Below are 23,804 nucleotides of genomic sequence, written 5' to 3'. Positions count from 1 at the left end.
ACCTTGGATCGACTAAGGTTAAAACTGATAAAATAATATTTTTCTGTGGCGATAAGTTCAAGTGTTTTAGCCGATATCATATAAATTAGTAATGAAAGTTTTTTCTAAACCTGAAATGCATATAATGGCGAGGGTTTAATGTAAATAATCGGTATCGGATACCGAAAAGGAAGTATAGGGTACCGAAATCTTTTTTAAGTATTGGGTACCGAGTATTGGGGACAATTCAGCACATCACTAGTCGCCCTCATTCTCGCCGCTCTCAGTTGTCAACTCTACGATGACGTCACGCTAAAATTACTCTCACGAATTCTGCTGCAATCGGCGCAATCTTGTATTCTATCATTCTTGGGACCAAACTTGGTAAAAAAAAATAACTAAGTTTGTTTACTGGATATACTGAGATATCCAGTAAACAAACTTATGCTTGAAACACAATACCCGGCGAACGGCGAAGTTCGCCGAATTGGGCGATGCCGTCGTTCACCGTTCGCCCTGCTATTTCGTCTACTTTAACAGAATTAGAGCGGTAGCGAAATTAGTTGACCATATTTTGAAAAACTAAACCATATTTAGAAATGATGAAATGATAACAAATATAAATGTAAGGCAAGGGGGAATTATTATAAATTATTTTATTTTAAGCCAGATTTAACGAATCGATCACTGTATTTTTCAACCATCAAATATAATTCGTGTTAAATGTTGTTTTCTTCTAAATATTTGAAAGTAAAAAAAACATATGGCCATATTTGGCATGTATTGCCGCCATCGCCCAGCAGAGCGATAGAAATAAATCTATCGCCACGAAACGCCGCCGAATGAACTTCGCATTTCGCTTTGGCTGTGTTCATTTTCATATGCCGGCGGGTGTTCTAAATTTTGACAGCGGTAATTTCGCTGTGGTGAGTTCGCCGTTCGCCGGCATTGTGTTTCCACGGTTAGCTGTTTTTTTCCACCAAATTTGGTCCCCATAAAGGACTAGTGTTGCAAGCAACGCTTTTTCGGCAATTAGGGTGTTGTGCAGCTATTTAATGTGGTGAAAATTATTTAAGCACTGGAGAGATTTATTCACATGGAATTGGAGATAGGGCTGTGAATCTGCGAACATATCTATTCAGCAGATGAATATACTTTTTAACTTTTTTCCCGAAAATTTACATACAGGCTATAATGCGAGTAACATTCAAATATCGCGCTTGGATGAAAAATTGCCGGAAGCGTCATTTTGACAATTTGTAGTTATAGATACAGTTATATATTTTAAAGTAAGATATTTCGATTTTTTGTTAACTGGTTTTTGGATATCTTCTTTAGTTTCCGAGTAATTGACTAAAATGCTTTGGGCTATTTGGGACAAATTGCGTTAGTATTGCTGTCGTACTAAACTAATCAAGATATTTCAAATAGAGTTATCTGTTCTTCTTTAGTTTCCGACATATTCAGCCTTATCATGAGTTTCGTTTCTAGAACCGGGTCACTTTTTTACTTTTCGTTTGCGTTTATTCACTACAGGTGGATGAAAAAATTGTTGGCGAAATTTTGTTCGGGCGAAACTCCCGATTAGGCTGATTAGTAAGACTGCTTTTACACAGTTCAAGTATTGAATTAAATTCTACTCGCATGTGGAAGAGAGGGGTGAGAAGAAAAGGGACGAGTACACATGCGTCTGTACCGTCAAGTCGTTTCAACTTTCTTGCTTTGCTTTTGGCATTTTCGTTGCTTACCATTTAAAGCACCAAACACTTGAATTCAACAGAATTGAAACGTGTAAAAGGAAATAGAAAAGACAAAAGAGAATGAGCATGAATTGCTTTCAAGTACTTGAATCATGTAAATCGGGTGTAAAAAGTATCGGTAATTTATAAAAAATTGTTATCACATTTTGGCGTATATAATTAAAACTGTTTGAAAATTTTTTGACAAATGTCGTATACGACAAAATTTTATTAAACTCATAAATGGTTGACACTAAACTAAAAAAATAAGATAATTTAAGAATCTCGTGAACTAGTACATAGCATTCTCCGACACTTTGGAGAAAATCTGTAATCGTGCTTCTGAGAAACTGCATTCCAAACTTCAATCGTGAGTGACCGAAAGTAACTTGTAACAATCTTTTATCCAGGCGACGATATAACATTTAGTTAAAACATGCATCTAAATAAATTATAATTGTCATTATTTTCGTAGTTCGAGTATATGCCAGACGAGTAACAGGTATATACACACAAGTATACCTAAATTAGCGCGTTAAGCTTGTATTTTATCTCTCTCTAACGCATTAGTTCTATATACGTCAGGACCAACGCCCGACAAAGTTATGTCTGTATTTAATAATGGCTCTATGACAAAATATTCAAGAAATGTATTCGTAAATTTTTATTTAATTCATTTCGTACATTAATATTGATCAGATTTTTTTTAATAAGTACCAGAAATAAATATTTAGTAAAAAACTATTTCACTTAAGCTTAACTAACTTTTAGTTGCTCGGAGCTAGTTTTGGAACGCATCATGAAATATTTTCATTGACGGTAAATGCAATCCTGCGCGCATCATTAATGAGCTGAAAAACCGAAACAAATAATTAAATTTGTGGATTGGAGCCTTTTGAAATGGCCTTTAGAAACGGCAATGGATTTTCGACANCATGCATCTAAATAAATTATAACTGTCATTATTTTCGTAGTTCGAGTATATGCCAGACGAGTAACAGGTATATACACACAAGTATACCTAAATTAGCGCGTTAAGCTTGTATTTTATCTCTCTCTAACGCATTAGTTCTATATACGTCAGGACCAACGCCCGACAAAGTTATGTCTGTATTTAATAATGGCTCTATGACAAAATATTCAAGAAATGTATTCGTAAATTTTTATTTAATTCATTTCGTACATTAATATTGATCAGATTTTTTTTAATAAGTACCAGAAATAAATATTTAGTAAAAAACTATTTCACTTAAGCTTAACTAACTTTTAGTTGCTCGGAGCTAGTTTTGGAACGCATCATGAAATATTTTCATTGACGGTAAATGCAATCCTGCGCGCATCATTAATGAGCTGAAAAACCGAAACAAATAATTAAATTTGTGGATTGGAGCCTTTTGAAATGGCCTTTAGAAACGGCAATGGATTTTCGACATTATTCAAGTAATTGCGAATATAAGCTGCTTTCCATTTGGTGTATTTGCGGTTTATACCTTCAGAAAGTTAAAAAAAAACATTTTCTATTTTTTTTTTATTATATATTTTTGAAATAAAGACTCCACCTTGTACAGCAAAAAATTGCTTTAAACCATCTTTCAACGTAGTGATTCTCCTTCTTCCATCAGCCACCGGTTGGTGTTGAGCTTGAATGGCCAGTGGAAGTTGGAGGCTTTCTTGAAGTGGGATCCAACAGTGAATATTTCGTGCGCCAAATAATCAACGCACTGAATATCATGCTCTACGCAATTTGCGTTCGATCACAAAGTTGTCAGAGATAAGGACACGTTGATGGTTGTGCTTGACAATTGCACGTTTGTAGATCAATTCACGAACTGATTTAAGATTTGGATAACCCCATATGATATAGGGTTCGGCAATGAGTAGCGTATTAATGGTTCAATTTGATGAACAAACCGTGTTTAATGTGGCGAAAACGGAACAGTAAAACTTTACGCACTTTTGGTGCAACTTTGTTGATACCGCGGATGCAGACCACAAAAGCCCGTTTTCTTTGCCAGGCGGCGAAACTTATTCTCAAGGCGTCCATCACGGATATTTTGCTTGATATTTCTCAGAATGCACCAAGCTTTCATGTTTGCCGAGTGCAATCACAGCAGAGCGCTTTAGTTTACGGAGATCCGACCAGGCTTTCCGACCGAAGCGGCAAGACTCGCTGACGTCCGTGACCGAACCAGGCGAGCCAATCCCGAAGATCCTAGCATCAAGGATCTTAACGCTGAGATCAAGCGCCTCGTAAACAACCACAAGCNAGGGACAGCAGGCAGCTTCCTGGAAGGTTGTTTGCCCTTTGCTTCGGGTTTCTTACCGGCCGTGGTGGTAGTCATCTTAACTCGTAACTTAGCACGTTGAGAAGGCGAAAAAAAGTCCGCCAAATGTTTGGAGCACATCTTAAATAACGCCACTCGATTTATAACATTTCCATTAAACGCAATTTCATTTAATTAAATACCTTGTTAATACATAGATATGCTGCAACCAGGCACTTACTTTCACAAATTCCATCCTGCTTATCGGCATAATTTTCCAAATATGCCTGCTACTTCATTACTAATAACTCCATTTTCAAACTGGGCCTTCTTCGTTGCCTCAACATATCCTAAAAGACATAAATTTACATTAAACAATAGAAATCGCAAAAATTAGNATAAAATACTCACTGTGTTTTGCTTTGTTGTCAAATTTCTGAGAAATGTGAATTCACCACGATGCGATAGTGCGCTTTTACACAGTTCAAGTATTGAATTCAATTCTGCTCGGTCATGGTAGAGAGGGGGTGAGAAGAAAAGGGACGAGTACACATGCGTCTGTACCGTCAAGTCGTTTCAACTTTCTTGCTTTGCTTTTGGCATTTTCGTTGCTTCCCATTTAAAGAANATTAAACGCAATTTCATTTAATTAAATACCATTTTAATACATAGATATGCTGCAACCAGGCACTTACTTTCACAAATTCCATCCTGCTTATCGGCATAATTCCAAATATGCCGGCTACTTCATTACTAATAACTCCATTTTCAAACTGCGCCTTCTTCGTTGCCTCAACATATCCTAAAAGACATAAATTTACATTAAACAATAAAAATCGCAAAAATTAGCAAATAAAATACTCACTGTGTTTTGCTTTGTTGTCAAATTTCTGAGAAATGTGAATTCACCACGATGCGATAGTGCGCTTTTACACAGTTCAAGTATTGAATTCAATTCTGCTCGGTCATGGTAGAGAGGGGGTGAGAAGAAAAGGGACGAGTACACATGCGTCTGTACCGTCAAGTCGTTTCAACTTTCTTGCTTTGCTTTTGGCATTTTCGTTGCTTCCCATTTAAAGAACCAAGGCGCATCAATTACAGGTGATAGCGATAGAAGCTATGCTTCTTCTTATGAGCACGCTTGTGTCAAATTATCGTCTGTTTTGCTTTATTTACATATCCGCGTACACATACACATATACGTATATATATACCTTGCAAACAAATGCTCCCGAAATCTTTAAGAGTGTCGGAAATTTGTTACGATTCTTTTAGAAATCTGTAAAGAAAAACATATGAAGCGGTTGACAAGAACTAGTAAAGAAATTTCTGTATGATTTCTTAAAGAAAATTCTTAAAAAAATTGTGAAACCTTTCAGAGTTCTATGAAATCCTGGTATGCAGGGTATGCATATACACACGAATATGAATAGATAAAGAAGATGTTGATGACACAAGGAGTTCATACCAACGGTAAATGTTGTTTTTGTACGATTGCTACAACCTGTAGTTGTTGAATCATGTTAAAGAACCAAAGACTTGAATTCAACAGAATTGAAACGTGTAAAAGCAAATAAAAAACACAAAAGAGAATGAGCAAGAATTGCTTTCAAGTACTTGAATCATGTAAATCAGGTGATACAGAAAGAACAAGGACCAGGGATGTAATTTTAAGTAAATCTATTATTGGTAGCTGTTTATCTCATCTGCTACGAAACTGCTGGCAACTGTGGAACCCAACAATTACTTCTTAATAATTTGACAGCTGTGGTTTGTAGCTCGTCGTTTTCATTGTGTTCGGGCTATTAGAAACGGCTTGATGAATATGCTGCCAAATGAACAGCTGATACATGTAAACAAATGAAATTGCAACAAATAGAGATAGTTGCGCCGATACTATTTAGAATTCAACGCTGAGCGGCCGCCGTGTTGAAAAAATCGTTCAATGTTACAATGAATTAAACAGTGTTAAATTATATAGCAAACATTTTAAAAACATATATTTAGAAACGTAGTATTATTATTAAATATTTTTAAATACGCGGTTGCCGTGCTGGGTGATCAGTTTAGTTGGTTCATGGCATTTCTTTTAAAAGCGCCATTTTTTATTTTAAGTGTGGGAATAGCAGAGGTTACATTGCCGTCTTTAGAGCGTGTCAGACCGGGCAATGCACTATATTTCAAAAGACTGTCACATTGAGAAATTTCAGATAGCAGTTGCATGAGCAGTGTCACCTTGCAAACAAATTTATAAAAGCAAGATAACGAAAAATAAATGGATTTAGAAAAACATAATTATTATTGGCTGCATTCCTTTATTCATTCTGAACGTTTGGAATAAAATTTTTTGTTTACTTATTCTTTAGAACGTTCCTGATGATATGTCAACGTATATTTCAAACGCATTCTGTTTATTCCGGCTGTGAAATGGGATTATCCGGAATGTATAAAGAAACGCAGCCATTATGAAATGGGTCGATATTATCGATAGTCACCCTTAAGACTATTGTAAAACATCGATGGACTTGACTATCGATAGTTTGAAAGCTCTAATATCCAACATGATATAGTGATGGCACGATTAATCGAATACCAGATTATATTCGGTTATTTTCATTCGGTTAACTATTTAATTGGATCGAAATTTTTCTTTCGATTACCATCGAAACCATCAAAAATTGACTACTCTCTCCTAATAATGTATGTATCAAAATAAGTTGGGATGTTTTTTACACTCTCGTATTCTGCAAATTTTTTAAATCACAACACAGGTATGCACATATTTTCATTGTATTTTCCGAATTCGGTGTTGCGCATTTTCTTCTTTTTTATATGGAAGAAAATAAGCAACTCCATTACCAAACAGAAAGATTTAATTTATTTATTTAACGTTAATTAAAAATACAGAGATTAAATATTTAATAATTTAAAACATTAATTAGAAAAAAAGAAAAAAAATAAACATGAATAAACATAATTTAGCTTCCAATAGTCAATAACCACCTTTTCAAGATATTTTAATTAGAGAGTATAAGTTTCTTGAAGCTGCCTCTAGACAGTGACTCCCGAGCGACTGAGGAAGGGAGTTCCAAAGTCTAACAGCGTTAACGAAAAGCAGTCGGGAAGAGCATAAGTAGTTGAACTTGGGTAAAATTAGGGTTAAAGAGCGAGAGCATTTAGAAAATATCAGTTTTTCATATAGGTATTCCGGTTTCCCATGAGTAATTAGCTTAAAGATAAAGATGCAGTTCCTGGCATTTAAGAAATTTGGTAAGTCGCAGCCAAGTATCGAGTTTCTCAACAAAAAAGATGGTCACACTGCCAAAAATTAGTCGTAATCGGGGTGTCCAGATTGTTTTTAAAAAAAGCGCAATTTCTGAAAAAAAACGCCAATTTTTTTCAATTCATGAAATCGATTTAACAAATCTTTTATTTAAAAAATGAGATCTTGTTATAATATAAAGTTTTTAAAGCCAAAAACGAATAAAATACCTTCAGAGGGTAATAATAAAAAACACAAATCACTTACATATATAATAGTGATCTACAAACAACTTTCTTTAAAAATACGCATACTATTTGTTTCAACACTGCGCAATTATTACATTTTTATAACTCATATTAATTGATTAATCGCACAATCAGCTTTTAAGAGCTCGGCGCTAAAAATTAAATAAAAACCTATAATAAGGCGAGATAAGCTGTTTCCACAATTTCTTCAAAATCACCTATAGTGTCTGAATGATTAACATTTCTGTTCTTGTCATATATTGAGCTATTCAACCTTGATAATATACTCTTTGATGTTGGAAACGTTTTGCAGCAGAAACTATTAGCCTTCATATAACACTTTATTCGATCTATTGAATTAAGGCTTTCCAACCTCATCCTATTTCGAATATTATTTTTTGTTGAATTCGTTACGGAAAAAAACGCGCTCAACAAAGCATGTGAGCACGGCAAGGATAATAATATGAATTTAATTATATTTCCAAACATTTTATTGCCTGCTGCGGTTTTCACTCCGTAAACAATTATCCAAAATTCTTCAGAGTCGGATGGAATGGTTCTGAGAAAACTTATTCCATGGGAAAGTTAAAAGATTTAAATATTCAGTTTCCGCTGCTTTTCTTTCCTTCAAAGTCAAATAGTGAATTGGCAGGTCCCTGAAGCTCGCCCTCTTGTGATTCACACAATCTTTTGGTGACACAATCAAAGCTTTTTTAGAGTATTTAGTTGACCAGGGAACCGTTTCAAAAGTTCTTCGATTAGGGTGATTAAACATTTGTGACAGTATTTTAATATGCTTCTTAAGTTAAGTTTATCACGCAGTTCATTAGCCCATTCTGTAAAATTATCGTGGAAAACTAAGTTTTGTATATTTTTATAATTGGAAAAAATTTATTTGAAGGGAACAAATCGCCAAAAATTGCCAATGGCGATTTCGTAAATTTTTACGCGCAAATATCCAAAAAAAAAAGGTCAAATTGGCGCGAAATCGCCAAATCTGGTCGTAAGTGACAGATACTTCAGTCTTGGAATTTTCTATAAAAAATTTAATAATTTAAAAAGTTTAATTTAAATTTAACTTTAAAACTGCATACTGAAAATCTTTTTAAAAGTATAACGGAACCAAATCGCTGTGCGGATTGCGTCGGTCGGAGCGATGCCGTTGGGTGATATGCGCAGCAATATTTCGCCTAGTAAAACAGAACAGAATCGAAATTCGCATCAATTGAATGATAAATAAAAAACGTGAAAATACAAAAGCGAAAACATGAATCACCAAATTTTGCCATTCTGATCTTCCTGATAATTATCTGATAGAAAAATAGGAAACATGTTTATTGCCTGATAAAAATTTTATCAGAGGCAATATTTGTGCGTGGGCATTTTTTATCTTGATAAAAGCATTTATAAGATGGCAATTTTTGGCGGATTTCATCATTTAAAAAATTTAAAAAATATGCTATTTCACACCCAAGCAAATAATAACACATATTTTAATAGAAAACAGTTCAATTTTTGCTTTTATATTGAAATATCGATAATGTTGTCTCCACGAAGCTATCGCGCAAATGAAAATGTAGCTGTCAAAGTACAAAATTGCTGGCAATATTTATCAAGATAAAAGCTCTGATAATTATTGCTTGCCAAGAGCAATATGTGGTCTCATTGGGCAAAATTTTGCTTGATAACATTATCAAGATAAAAACTTTTGCCTGTAGACCCACCAAGTAATACAGCGTTTTTGCTGCATTTAAAATGCAACATTTAGCACTTTCGAACATATGTTTTCAAGAGCGTTCATGCTATCGCATTTAGCAAATGTACATTTACGCGAGTTCGAAATTGTATGCTTTTGACAAACAGCCGACGCTTCCAGTCACTTATTCAGATCCCTATCTATTACGATCAGTTCTCACGCAGAAGATAAAGTGCAAAAAAGCTACTGAAACTAAAAAATTAATTTTAAACCAAAAATTCCATAGAAAACATGAATTGTTTTAACCGAACATTTGTTTGTATATATATTCATTTGTCGGTGCTGTCAATTAAAATCCCTCACTTAATTAGGAAACAAAACAAACAGGGTTGATCACAAATTGATCCAGATTTCTATCAGCATCACATCGATGTTTAATTTGCGTAACTTTTGTTAATTCAAATAATGGAAAATAATAAATGAAATCTCGATCGGCGATCACTGAACGCAGCTAGCCGCTGTATACGCGAAAAAGCAATGTTGCCACTTTCTCTCATTAAACCATGTTCGAATCGTGGAAATTTTGGAAGATCACAAGGTTGCTTATAGCATTTAGATTCTTAATGCAAAAATGGAGTTGCATTTAGGTGACGAATTTTGTATGGATAAATGTACATTTAGAGTAGCATTTAGACCTAAATGAGCTTTTACGCATAAGCAAAAACAGCCCATAACACTGGCTACACACGAAGAACATATCCGCGCACATGTGCGCCAACATGCTCGCTGTCGTTTGCTACAGACGGTGAGCGGCTCACAAGTGATTTTGTACTCAAAGCGTAAACATGGAAAGGAAAGACGCGGATGATGCAATTAAAGTACTTATGACTTAGGTTTTTTTATCTATGTGTTACTTAAATTTATTTATATTTTACTTGTATGTATGTACATACAAATACATATAGTAATTTAGCCTCATTTATCAAAAATTCAATTAACGCACATGGCTTGGATGCATTTATCCGCTATGTGCACACTGCAAGCATCAACACAAAACGAGGTTGTTGTTTTGGTTTCCAATGCGATGATCGCAAACCACGCTACAAACGACGAGCATGCTCGCTGAAAATCAAATTTTTTTGATTTTTTGCGAGCATGCTCGTGAACTGCCCTACAAACGATGAACATGCACCGTTATGCAGAAATTTTGTTTTGCAAACTGCGTGCAATTGTTGTTGCAGTAAACTCGGAGAGAGCGAGTTTAGCGACTCTCACTGCAAACTAAAGTTGCGTTCCTTATCTCCCAGAAATAGTCAGAAAAAGTCCGAAGTAGTCAGATTTAGTCCAAAAAGCGTTCCTTAACTCGAAAATGACAGCAAAAATGAGAGAGCAACACTTAGTGAGAGTGACTCTCTTCAGTCCGAAGTAGTCAGATTTAGTCAGAAGATTTTTTTCTGGCAAAATCCTGAAAAGTTTCAAACTCAACTGAATTTAAATTAACGGAAATTAAAGAATACGCAAAAAGTGAGAATAATCTAAAAAGTAAAAAAAGTGAGTTAAAATTTGAAGGAGGCAAAAAATAATTGATATAGTAAGTGTTTATTGTGCTTGTGCTTGTGTGAATGTGTTTTCTACACACATTTCCATTCTTATTTGACGTTAGTTTTGTTGTTGCAATTCTTTTTACTCAAAATTTGGTTTTTTGCGTTCCTTTACTTTTCCTGTTATTCTCTTTAAGTGAGCGCATTTTGCTTACGCTCTGGCATTTTTATACTTTTCAAATGTTATGGGTTACTGTGCACCGCAATATAAATACTTTATTCTTCGGCATATAGCGCATCCGGTAGCGTCCCATAAATTTCACCATCAAATAATTTTTTTAGAGCGTACGGCAACACCAAAACTACATGGAAGGTCTGCCATATTGCGATAGCTGTGTTCCTTTTGGACAGTGTCGCTGATTGTCACTAGTTCCAGCAGGTTTTTTCGTCTTTTTTTTTCTGTTAATAAACGCTTTCCCGCGGAGTCTGGAGATAGTTTGTGACAGTATACAGTAAACCAGCCATTGACAATATGCTTATTTGAAAATTAATACATGAAATATTGTGCATGTATAGGATTATTTTGTCATTAACCCATAGGCAATGACTGGTGCACAGGTACCCCCAAATGTTTGTTGATATATTTGAAATGTAAATTTTAACGGGGAAATTCGTAAAAAAAAAATAATAAAACAAAAATATTGTTGATTACTACATGGGAGGTGGTCGTGGTTATTAACAGATTTCGCCAAAATTTAATACTAACCTAAATTATACCAAAGGCAACTTCGGCACCGACTTTCGTTAAAATATCTAAATTTTGTTCGAGTTAGCGTGTTTGCAAACAGACACGACTGAACCAATTCATTCACCAATTCGTCATTCTGAATATTTTGATAAATATGTATGTAAGACTATGTGTATATACTTTTTATACCGTTGAAAAACGGTCTTGCTTATCTGCATAAACCTTTCCTGCATTAGTTCGACGGTCGATATATAACTTTAAGTACATGTTTCATAAAAACTTTATAGGTCTCCACTATAAGAGTGGTACATTTGAAAATTAGAGAGTTCTACGTTTAAGCTAAGTAATACTTGTTTTACCCCCTAATTTATGGGTCCATTTTCCAAAATCAGCCCACCATTATTCACTCAAAGTTGTATTTTGAACCAGATATGACTTATATAGGAACTGCATCCGGTTACAATCGCTTACGCTGCAAGCCTGACTTGCTAAGAATTTTGTTTTTCTCGTTGTTTTATTTTATGTGACCNTGGGTCCATTTTCCAAAATCAGCCCACCATTATTCACTCAAAGTTGTATTTTGAACCAGATATGACTTATATAGGAACTGCATCCGGTTACAATCGCTTACGCTGCAAGCCTGACTTGCTAAGAATTTTGTTTTTCTCGTTGTTTTATTTTATGTGACCTGAAAATATTTTCCACTATAAGAAAATATTGAAATTGGATTTCATTTGGGTTAAAGAAAACGACAAATGTGAAAAAATATCAACCAATACATTCAAATAACTTGTCAAATAAGCATATTTACATTTTTTGTTTTGCCTATCTGGATTACTGTATACTGTGGTTTGTGACAGCTGTCTGTAACTGGGTGTCTTTGCAGGATTGAGTTTATATCTTGACACAAATGTTAGAATATAGAGAGCAATATATATCAGGGCTTGTATTTCGGCATCTACTGCGGTGTCTTGGTAGTTTGACAGCTACATTTTCCTTTGTACTAAAACATTCTGGCAGCAATATTATCAACATTCTGATATAGAGCCAGTGCCAATCGGTAACTTTTTCTGCATGGTGTTCGAATAAATTGAGTTTTGCTAGGCAAAACGCAAGGACAAATTTTGACAGTGGGAAAAAATTTCACAGGCTAAGCTTTATTCGTGTGTTGCTGAAATTGTTAAATTTACATCTATTTTATAAGTTGCAAGTAACGTAGTTTCATTTGTTTTATCAGATTCCATTTTGATTTTTATTCTTTATTGCCGCCCACAATACTCTGACTTATCCTGAGTTTAGCCCAAAAAAATTGTTCATCCGCCCATTATAAATGTATGGAAACCAAAAGTCAAGGCGAATTTATACATATAAAAATAAATTCGCCTTGCCAAAAGTTGAAAAATGAACCGGTTCGGAAAAAAATTAAACTCATGATAATGCCTTGGTTATAATGGACGGGCGAATCGTAACAAATCGCGGCGAATTCGTAAGGATCTATTGATTTTAGATTGTTCCGTTTTACGTTACGTTACGTGCATTATAACCATTTGCATTCATTTCCCATACAATAGACAATTAAGTGACAGTTCACTCCGTTCCGTTACTTTCGTTATGACCCAGGCATAAGGCTGATTACGCCTAGAAACTGTAAAATTTTACCTAGTCCATGAGCTAGATAAAATTCTGACGTTCGTATCCACCACGAAACTGTAAATTTTGAGTGAGTCCGGTAATAAAATACTAACAAAGGAGACACGGCAACCCCGGATTTTTTATTGATATTCCACCTTGCACTGCGGCAAATTCTATATGGACGAGTCCAAATGACGCAGTGCCCATTATTCTTCCAAATGGATGTGAAATGTGCGAGGGTATAAAAACCCGCTGGCAACCCCTTTTATTATTCATTTTATGTCAAATTTGATAGCGACCGCAAGTAGCAAAGAAGTAATAATTTAGCTGCTCGTTTTAGTGAAATTTTATAAGTGCCTTTTAATACAAACTCATATAGCGAATTTAAAACGTCCTAGTGTAGTGAAGTGCAGTGAATTTAACAGGGACCAAAAATAACTGTTATCTCGAATTTACAAATTGAAAACGTTGCACGAATTCTGAAATTTAACGAAAACGTTGTTTCATAACAGTTATTAGATGAGAAATATGTTTTCCGTTGCCGATAATAGTTATTTCCCAAAGTTTATTTTTTACGTTGCCAATAACTGTTATTGCCCAACGTTTATTATTTACGTTGCCCATAAGAGTTATTTCCCAACGTTTATTTTTTACGTTGCCGATTAGAATTATTTCCCAACTCTTATTTTTTACGTTGAGTGATCAATGCAATAGAAATATTTTTTCCGTTGCCAGTCTATACTATCTTCTATCTATACTATCTATATCTATCTATACTAATTATATAAAGAGAAGTCCATTTTTTTGTAACAGGTAATCTCGCCAACGGCTGATACGATTTTGATGAAATTTTGCGTATAAATAGCTTTCAGCAACCACCATGTTTTAGGCCACAAAAAATTTACTTTTTTTCAGGTAGGTGGACCAGGGACCGATGTATTCGAAAAAATCTTATTATTGTCCGACTTGGTTAAAATTTGGTATGAAGGTATCTTTTTGCATAGATTAGGATATAGGATCTTTTTTCCCTGAAATGGACCAGGGACCGATCTATTCGAAAAAATCATATTTATTGTCCGATTTGCTCAAAATTTGGTACGTAGGTAGCTTTATGCCTAAATTACCATATATAATCCTTTTTTTTCGGGAAGTGGACCAGGGACCGATCTATTCGAAAAAATCATATTTATTGTCCGATTTGCTCAAAATTTGGTACGTAGGTAGCTTTATGCCTAAATTACCATATATAATCCTTTTTTTTCGGGAAGTGGACCAGGGATCGATCTATTCAAAAAAATCGTATTTATGGCCCGATTTGCTTAAAATTTGATACATAGGTAGCTTTTTGCCTAGATTACCATACAGTATCCTTTTTTCCGGGAAGTGGACCAGGGACCGATCTATTCGAAAAAATCGTATTTATGGCCCGATTCGCTTAAAATTTGGTTCCTAGGTAGCTTTTTGCCTAGATTACCATACAGTATCCTTTTTTTCCGGGAAGTGGACCAGGGACCGATCTATTCGAAAAAACCGTATTTATGGCCCGATTTCCTTAAAATTTGGTACATAGGTAGCTTTTTGCCTAGATTACCATATAGAATCCTTTTTTTCCGGGAAGTGGACCAGGGACCCATCTATTCGAAAAAATCGTATTTATGGCCCGATTTGCTTAAAATTTAATACATAGGTAGCTTTTTGCCTAGATTACCATATAGAATCCTTTTTTTCGGGAAGTGGACCAGGGACCGATCTATTCGAAAAAAATCGTATTTATGGCCCGCTTTGCTTAAAATTTGGTTTGTAGGTAGCTTTTTGCCTTGATTACCATATAGAATCCTTTTTTTTCGGGAAGTGGACCAGGGACTGATCGTTTCGAAAAAATCTTATTTATGGTCCGATTTGCTTGAAATTTGGTACGCAGATAGCTTTTTGCCTAGATTAGCATATGGGATCTATTTTTGCGGGAAGTGGACCAGGGACCGATCTATTCAACAAAATCGTATTTATGACCCGATTTGCTTAAAATTTGGTACATAGGTAGCTTTTTGCCTAGATTACCATATAGTATCCTTTTTTTCCGGGAAGTGGACCAGGGACCGATCTATTCGAAAAAATCGTATTTATGGCCCGATTCGCTTAAAATTTGGTTTGTAGGTAGCTTTTTGCCTAGATTACCATACAGAATCCTTTTTTCCGGGAAGTGGACCAGGGACCGATCTATTCGAAAAAATCGTATTATGGCCCGATTCGCTTAAAATTTGGTTTGTAGGTAGCTTTTTGCCTGGATTAGCATATAGGATCCTTTTTCGGAGAAGTGGACCAGGGACTGATCTATTGGAAAAAATCGTATTTATGGTCTGATTTGCTTAAAATTCTGGTACTTAAGTAGCTTTTTGCCTAGATTACCATATATAATCCTTTTGTTTCGGGAAGTGGACCAGGGACCGATCTATTGGTTAGGGCCTTTGTGAATTACGATATATACATCTTTCAATGTAGTTTTTCAAACAGGCGGCAACCCTCATTCATGCAGTTTCGAAAACCCCTGTCAAAACTATTTCGGTTTATACCCATGATGAAGTAATTCATTTAACTTATAAATTAATTTTAAGCTAGATTTTTAACAGGTGGCAACCCCTGTAATTTGACACCTCACTTTTGAAAATCGAACGAACGGTGCAGATCTGATGGCATTCAAATTATTTACTTATATAGACTAGCAACGGAAAAAATATTTCTATTGCATAATAGTTATCAGTAACGTAAAAAAAACGTTGGGCAGTAATTGCTATCAAGCAACGTAAAAAATAAGGGTTGGGAAATAACTCTTATTGGCAACGTAAAAAATAAACGTTGGGGAGTAACTGTTATCAGGCAACGTGAAAAATAAACGTTGCGAAAGGAGTCTTATGGGCAACGTAAAAAATAAACGTTGGGCAGTAACTGTTACGAGGCAACGTAAAAAATAAACGTTGGGAAGGAAATAACTCTTATCGGCAACGGAAAAAATATTTCATATCTTATAACTGTTATGGATCAACGTTATGTCCGTGGAATTTATAGTGAAATTGTGCAAATCTAGCACTAATCGACTTTACCTAGTGTTTCTTGCACGTACTCCGCCTCGTTCGGTTGGGTGCAGGACAGCGAAGCCGGAGCGTCACAGAAACAGCGACAACTTGAGCTCGGAAAAACAAGGACCTCTTGAGGGGATTAAGCGGTGCACATAAGTACTTAGTGGATAGGAGTACGAGTCGTACGGTAAGCAAGACAAATCTTTATAACACCAGCAAGCATATATGTAATACTTCTATATTGGCAGTAAGCTAACTTCTCAATGTGTAATCATTCCGAATCATAGCGAGACAGTCTAGTACCGTTTTTGTCAATGTATTGTGTACTTGAGTGCCGTTTTTGTATATGTGTTGTGTCTATTTATAAACGTATGTATTCCTTTTCTTTCGTACGTGTTTATTGATATATCTGTACTGTAGTGTTTTCGGACGGTACTAGCTCTTACTGCCAATATAGGAGTATTACATATATGCCAGCAAGGCAACGTACACCGGTGATTCACTAACATCCGCCCAAATTCCTAGCTACGGCCTAAATTCCTACACAACCATCGTTATTACCAGGGAACGGATTTTTAGGACCTAAAAACCTATAAAAAAGGCAAAATAAAGTAACGAAATAGGATGGAAAAGGCAAAATAAAATAGCGAAAAAGGCAGGAAAAGGCACTAGGTATTGCAAAAAAGGCAAAAAAAGGCAAAAAAAATTTACGAAAAAGGCAGGAAAAGGTAAAAAAAGGTATTGCAAAAAAAGCAAAATAAGGCACTAAAAAAGACAGAAAATACGAAGAACAATCAATAAATATATTTATTTTGGAAATGCTTATATTACAAGTAAAAAGAGAAAAACTATGAAGTAGTTTCATTATATGAAAAATTTGTACTTTGAATCTTTGACTATTTTATCCTTTCGAGTTTCTAACTCATAAAACTTTAATCTATATAGTTGTAGTAACATTGAACCACACGATGCATTTTGAAGTTTTCTGGCAGCATTTTCATTCGATTTTCGCGAAGAAAAGCCTTGAATGTACTAAATGTGCGCTCGACGTAAGTTGATACAAGTGGAGCCCGATTTAAATATGGAACGTTTGAAACGTTCATATTATCAGGAATAAGGGCGTTGTCCTCGCCTTTTACAATTTTATACACACTCCTTATTGTCTTCAAGCCTACGTTAGCTGAGATAACGGCTTTGAATTTTTTCAACACCAATTTGGCAAGAGGTCCCTGTGCTTCTAGAAGCTGCATGGGCATGTGTATATTTTTTAATCTTAAAACAAAATATTGTAAATGCTATAATCACTTTTTTAAAGGTAGAAAAGGCAAAAAAAGGCAAATATCTTAAAAAAGGCAAAAAAAAGGCAAATATCTTAAAAAAGGCAAAAAAAGGCAACTTCAAATGTGTATATATGGAATCAGGGAAAGCTTAATCGTGGACATTCTTAATCGAATATACTCTATCTCTTTAGCAGAAAAAAAGGCAATTTCCATAAAATCCGTTCCCTGGTCATTACCATCAGCTGCAAGCAAGGTGAGTCTCTTTAACGTTAATTGTATAAGTTGCGTTTAATGATTTGCTCTCAGTTACGCCGCGGTAAGATCCCTCACAAATTTGCGTTTCATGAGTGTTTTCTTGCTCTAACTTGCTCCACCTTGTTGCATGAGCCTGCGCTAAGTGGAAATAAGGCCACAGAGTACGATTTTGTGCGCAGAGTTTTTTTGTGGATAGAGTAACGTAGAGCAAGAAAACACACACATACTTACACCTTGAAATTGACAAACTAAGCTGACGCACAGTCATTTGGGGTACAGTTTGGGTATTTGTACAATGATTTTGGGGTGCTGCGGGTAAACGCGCGACCCAAACCTAAAAACTTTAACATACTCGTGTAGGCAAATAATTCAACATTTTATTAATAAATTCAGCTTGAATTATGCACTTTGGCAAATTCCTACGTTAGGTGTACGTAGGAATATGGTGGACACAGCTTAAGGTAGGGACACACCCGGAATCATTGTGCAAAAGGCTAGACATTTCCCACCCAAAAGTTTTTCTTTTCTTCAGATCCGAATCGCTCTAATCTGTATTTATTTTAGTTCCTTGCAGATACACAGTTCGGCTCTAATTGGCGGTAAGGCGGCTACTACGTCCGCGCCAGGAACAACAATACCGCTTTCACAGCGGTCGCAACGCGCGAGAGCAACTACCGCCACCGTAGCGTGAGCAACAACGCCGCCAGAGCACCGCGCGGTATCCATTTGCGGAGCAGCGGCAACAACAACAACCAGAGCGCGGCTATAACCACACCGCAGCGCGACAGTAGCAGCAACACCGCCAGAGCGCGGTCTTCACCACCACCGCGCGATATCCATTTGCGGAGCAGCGGCAACAACAACAACCAGAGCGCGGCTATACCCATACCGCAGCGCGACAGTAGCAACAACACCGCCAGAGCGCGGTCTTCACCGCCACCGCGCGGTATCCATTTGCGGAGCAGCGGCAACAACAACAACCAGAGCGCGGCTATAACCGCACCGCAGCGCGACAGTAGCAGCCACACCGCCAGAGCGCGGTCTTCACCGCCACCGCGCGGTATCCATTTGCTGAGCAGCGGCAACAACAACAACCAGAGCGCGGCTATAACCGCACCGCAGCGCGACAGTAGCAACAGTACAGCCAGAGCGCGGTCTTCACCGCCACCGCGCGGTATCCATTTGCGGATCAGCGGCAACAACAACAACCAGAGCGCGGTCTTCACCGCCGCATCGCAGTATCCAGTACCGCCAAACAGCAGCAAGAGCAGCAGTACCACAGAGTAGCGACGACCAGCAGCCGCAGTATCCAACAACAACAACAACAGCAACCGGGGTAAGGACCCGGGTCCAGGCAGCGACCGCGCAAGGAGCGGCACTCAGCAACCGCCTAGGGAGCGGCACCTAGCTACAACAACAACCAGCGGAAACTACCACCAGCAGGACAACAGCAACGACTACAACAACAACAGCAGTGCCCCACACAAGCCTGCTGCAACGGTGGGTGAGTCCTGAAATTATAAGAGGATACAATACCTAAAAATATAGTTAATGAGAAAGCATAAAGATAAATAATGTAAAATAAAATAAATGGAGAGTAAGAGAGGAAAAAAAATTATTTAAAGAAAAAAAGGGAAAATTTTCAAGTAAACCTAAAGAGATGTAAAACGTAGATTAAATAAGAAAAAATACGTTAGAAAACAAACAAGGGAAAAAAACTTAAGAGATTTTTTTTCTTTCTTTCCTAAACCTTAATACACACACATATATATATATATATATATATATACGCATATATTCATACATAGCGGGGCATATATATGTATATGGATATATGTGTATGAATAAAAAAAAAAAGGATTTAGGCTTAAGTGAAACAAAGAAACCAGAACTGAATGAGATAACTTGAAGAAACTGTTTAAATAAAAGGGAAAAATTAAATAGATTCTATAATCTTTAGTTAAGTAAGAATCTAATAAATAAAANAACAACAACAACCAGAGCGCGGCTATAACCGCACCGCAGCGCGACAGTAGCAGCCACACCGCCAGAGCGCGGTCTTCACCGCCACCGCGCGGTATCCATTTGCTGAGCAGCGGCAACAACAACAACCAGAGCGCGGCTATAACCGCACCGCAGCGCGACAGTAGCAACAGTACAGCCAGAGCGCGGTCTTCACCGCCACCGCGCGGTATCCATTTGCGGATCAGCGGCAACAACAACAACCAGAGCGCGGCTATAACCGCACCGCAGCGCGACAGTAGCAGCCACACCGCCAGAGCGCGGTCTTCACCGCCACCGCGCGGTATCCATTTGCTGAGCAGCGGCAACAACAACAACCAGAGCGCGGCTATAACCGCACCGCAGCGCGACAGTAGCAACAGTACCGCCAAACAGCAGCAAGAGCAGCAGTACCACAGAGTAGCGACGACCAGCAGCCGCAGTATCCAACAACAACAACAACAGCAACCGGGGTAAGGACCCGGGTCCAGGCAGCGACCGCGCAAGGAGCGGCACTCAGCAACCGCCTAGGGAGCGGCACCTAGCTACAACAACAACCAGCGGAAACTACCACCAGCAGGACAACAGCAACGACTACAACAACAACAGCAGTGCCCCACACAAGCCTGCTGCAACGGTGGGTGAGTCCTGAAATTATAAGAGGATACAATACCTAAAAATATAGTTAATGAGAAAGCATAAAGATAAATAATGTAAAATAAAATAAATGGAGAGTAAGAGAGGAAAAAAAATTATTTAAAGAAAAAAAGGGAAAATTTTCAAGTAAACCTAAAGAGATGTAAAACGTAGATTAAATAAGAAAAAATACGTTAGAAAACAAACAAGGGAAAAAAACTTAAGAGATTTTTTTTCTTTCTTTCCTAAACCTTAATACACACACATATATATATATATATATATATATACGCATATATTCATACATAGCGGGGCATATATATGTATATGGATATATGTGTATGAATAAAAAAAAAAAGGATTTAGGCTTAAGTGAAACAAAGAAACCAGAACTGAATGAGATAACTTGAAGAAACTGTTTAAATAAAAGGGAAAAATTAAATAGATTCTATAATCTTTAGTTAAGTAAGAATCTAATAAATAAAATTAAATTTCATTGAACGGAATTGTAACGAAATAAACTTAAATAAAAGATTAAATGAAATGAATATACATAAACTCAACTACAAATAAAATAAAATATAAAGTATTAACTTAACTAAAGTTAAACGAAATTAAAAAAAAAAATCATAATAACTAAATGGCCAGAACATAATATAGTTAAATAGCATAATAAAATTAAAGATAATTAAACAAAATAGTAATACTTTCAAAAGAATCTTCCGGCGAGTCGGAAGCGAAGATGTTTGACAGGCATGACTTTTCTCTGCTATGGCGCAGGGAACATTAGTGAGGCAAGAACCCCGTCCAGCCGACATGACTAGCCACAGTGCACCCCATTGTGTCATGCCGCCTGCGCTCACTGCTGCTCCCAATGTATGCGTACCATAACAAGATTTTAGTCCAAAAAGATAAGCAATGATCCTTAATTTTGTTTGGTCAAACTGCGGTAAATTCGGAGTTGTCATATACAAAAATTTTAGACATTTGTTGCTATACACAAAAATTGCCGTGATACCGAAAGCCAGAGAACTGAATTTATGCTGTAGGAGCTTCAAAGATTAGGGCACAGTTAAATGCCTATGCGATATCATAAAAAATTTATTAGATAATTGTGCGCGTTATGTACATCTGAAATTCTCATTTCGTGTTGGCAATAGCCATGAAAACTATACTGAACGTGCAACCCTGTGCAAAAACTCGAAATTCTAAAAGTGAAGACCCCGACCCGCGCCTACTTATAGTTTTTAAGCAATTTGTTGTTGTACGTGAAGAAGTTCTTGAAATTCTCCATTTGTGCGGCATTTCAGAGCACGGTTATTCGCAAAGCGAAATAAATTTTTTCCTCTTCACTCCCTGGCGGCAACAATGCCCTGGTTCTATAGTGAATGTCCTAGAAGCTTTACAGTATAGTTGGTGGCAATTTCAAAATGGGTGCGGAACATTGTTCTACAGAAATGCAATGTACATCTACTTATTTCAGACGAAATACCTTAAAAGTTTGAACGCGTAATAATATTGGAAAATCACATCCATTGGGCCAATCGCAACGCAGGAGCGTTCGATGTACTCAATGGTGCAGCAGGTCGATTTAATCTGACCTTCACGGCCCCTTTTCTCACTTGGCTATTTTTAGTAATAACTCGACTTCAGCACCACTTGGCAGCACGTTTTTGCAATAGTATTGCATACATATTTAAAACATTAGCCAACTCGGATCAAAAAAAGATTTTTAGTAATAACTCAAGTACAGCGCCAACTGTCGGATTAAATTGTGAAACTAAACCATCCAGAGACCCACTCAAACACACACAAAAAGTTTCGTTAAAATCGGTACAACCATTTAGGAGGATTTCACTCACAAACACACCTACAGAAGAAATATAAATACATTCAAAGACAGCTAAAGGTCGGTACGTTTGTAGGCGTCACACCCCCTTTTCAAATAGCCCAAATTTTCTCCATGAGCTTGATTTCAACTACATACATATCTCCACGCGAAGTTCCAGTACTGTACCATGAATACTTTCAGAGCTATACAGTATAAAACTTCGATTTATATGGGAGGTGCCATGCCCCCCTTTCCAACAGCTGCCCTTTTTCTTCATGAGTAAGCGATTGATTTCGTATATCTCCATACCAAGTTCCAGAACTCTACCATGAACACTGCCAAAGATATGCAGTATGAAAAATTTGGTTTGTATGGAAGATGCCACGCCCCCTTTTCCAATAGTTCAAATTTTTCTAGCGCTATGTGGGACCGCTATAAGGATCTGAAGAGGGAAGCGAGACGTATTTGCCGCAACAAGAAGAGAGGGGCAGAAATACGTGAGTGCGAAGTATTGATTTTTATGAAAAAAGCGTCGCAGGCGAAAATTTTTAATAAAAAATCGCGCGATTTTTTATTAAAAATTTTCATTATTTATCGAAGTATTGATTTTTATGGAAAAAGCACCACAGGTGATGTACGTTTTCTACATTTGTGTACTTTTAACTATAATAACACCAGTAAATATTATTTCCCCCCGAAAAAAATTATACCGTTATGATCAGGAGTAAGACCCCTATCGATCCTAATATTATTATTTTTAATAAGAGCAATGTACGTATTCTACACTTATACCCCTAATTATACGCACTTATTTGTGGTGTATTTTTTTTAACGTATGGTAGCATACATTTTGTGTTACTGTCAGCCATTGTTATTTCTGCTTGTTTATGAAATGTGCAAACGTTTGTGAAGACATTTATAAACGCGTTTTACTTAATTAATTAATTTTAATTAATTAAATTTAATAATTGTATATTAAGGTATTACAAACGCATGCGAACCTTTTAAGGATAATATATTTGTGTAAATAAAAGTGATAGGTGTGGAGTTATAACAAAATGTTGTGATAGCAGGCGGAATATTTTAACAACAAATAACTTAAGTACTATTAGCAACAACATTGTGAAAGTGATAAATATAGTTAAAGGAGACCTCCATTAGTATCCCCACCGAGTTTCATAAAAAAATTCACTATACTTTGCACTGAATAGCAATTGGTTCCGTAATGCCAATGTATGTACAAAATACGTATATTTATATTAAAAATTAAGTGATCAGTTATGAAACATATAAATCTTTACATGTTCTGTTAAAAAATATCTAAAATAACAAGCGATAATCCTCAAGTTCTATATCGTAGCAGTGGCCACATTGCGTGTTTGTCACAGACACGGTTTATGTCAAAAATTTTGAAGTGAAACTTCCTTCTAAAAATTATTTGGGGTGTTCACAGTTCGTTCCAAATAGTGTCTCAAAATGTAGACGTCTACATTTTAGGACGTTTTCTAACCGTAAAATCATGGCAATACTAATCACATTTTTTTTATTTATTGGGCACGTTTTCTGTATTTGCATTTAATTTGAGCGCAATTTCTGATGAAAAGAAACAAATCAAGGA

General features: G+C 36.4%; 1 protein-coding gene and 1 long non-coding RNA gene across 2 annotated transcripts; one reads left to right on the top strand and one right to left on the bottom strand.

Moving 5' to 3' along the window:
- Nucleotides 1–3,991: 3,991 nt before the first annotated feature.
- LOC108360462 (uncharacterized) lies at nt 3,992–4,431 on the bottom strand. The gene is made up of 3 exons (XR_001847108.1): nt 4,394–4,431; nt 4,186–4,332; nt 3,992–4,123 (listed from the first exon to the last, which is right to left on the bottom strand). It is a non-coding gene; the product is annotated as an uncharacterized LOC108360462 (long non-coding RNA).
- A 2,793-nt stretch (nt 4,432–7,224) lies between these two features.
- Nucleotides 7,225–20,196, top strand: LOC108360463 (SWI/SNF chromatin-remodeling complex subunit SWI1-like). The gene is made up of 3 exons (XM_017612739.1): nt 7,225–7,252; nt 18,368–18,963; nt 19,720–20,196. Exons 1-3 carry the CDS (start codon nt 7,225–7,227, stop codon nt 20,194–20,196), a joined length of 1,101 nt encoding a protein of 366 aa, XP_017468228.1.
- The last annotated feature ends 3,608 nt before the right edge of the window (nt 20,197–23,804 follow it).

The sequence above is a fragment of the Rhagoletis zephyria genome, unplaced genomic scaffold (assembly GCF_001687245.7).
Source record: "Rhagoletis zephyria isolate East Lansing unplaced genomic scaffold, Rhagoletis_zephyria_1.1 Rzeph_scaffold_00576, whole genome shotgun sequence".
Classification (NCBI taxonomy): domain Eukaryota; kingdom Metazoa; phylum Arthropoda; class Insecta; order Diptera; family Tephritidae; genus Rhagoletis; species Rhagoletis zephyria.
The sequence above is the reverse complement of the archived record's forward strand: the minus strand, read 5'-3'. Positions and strand labels throughout refer to the sequence as shown.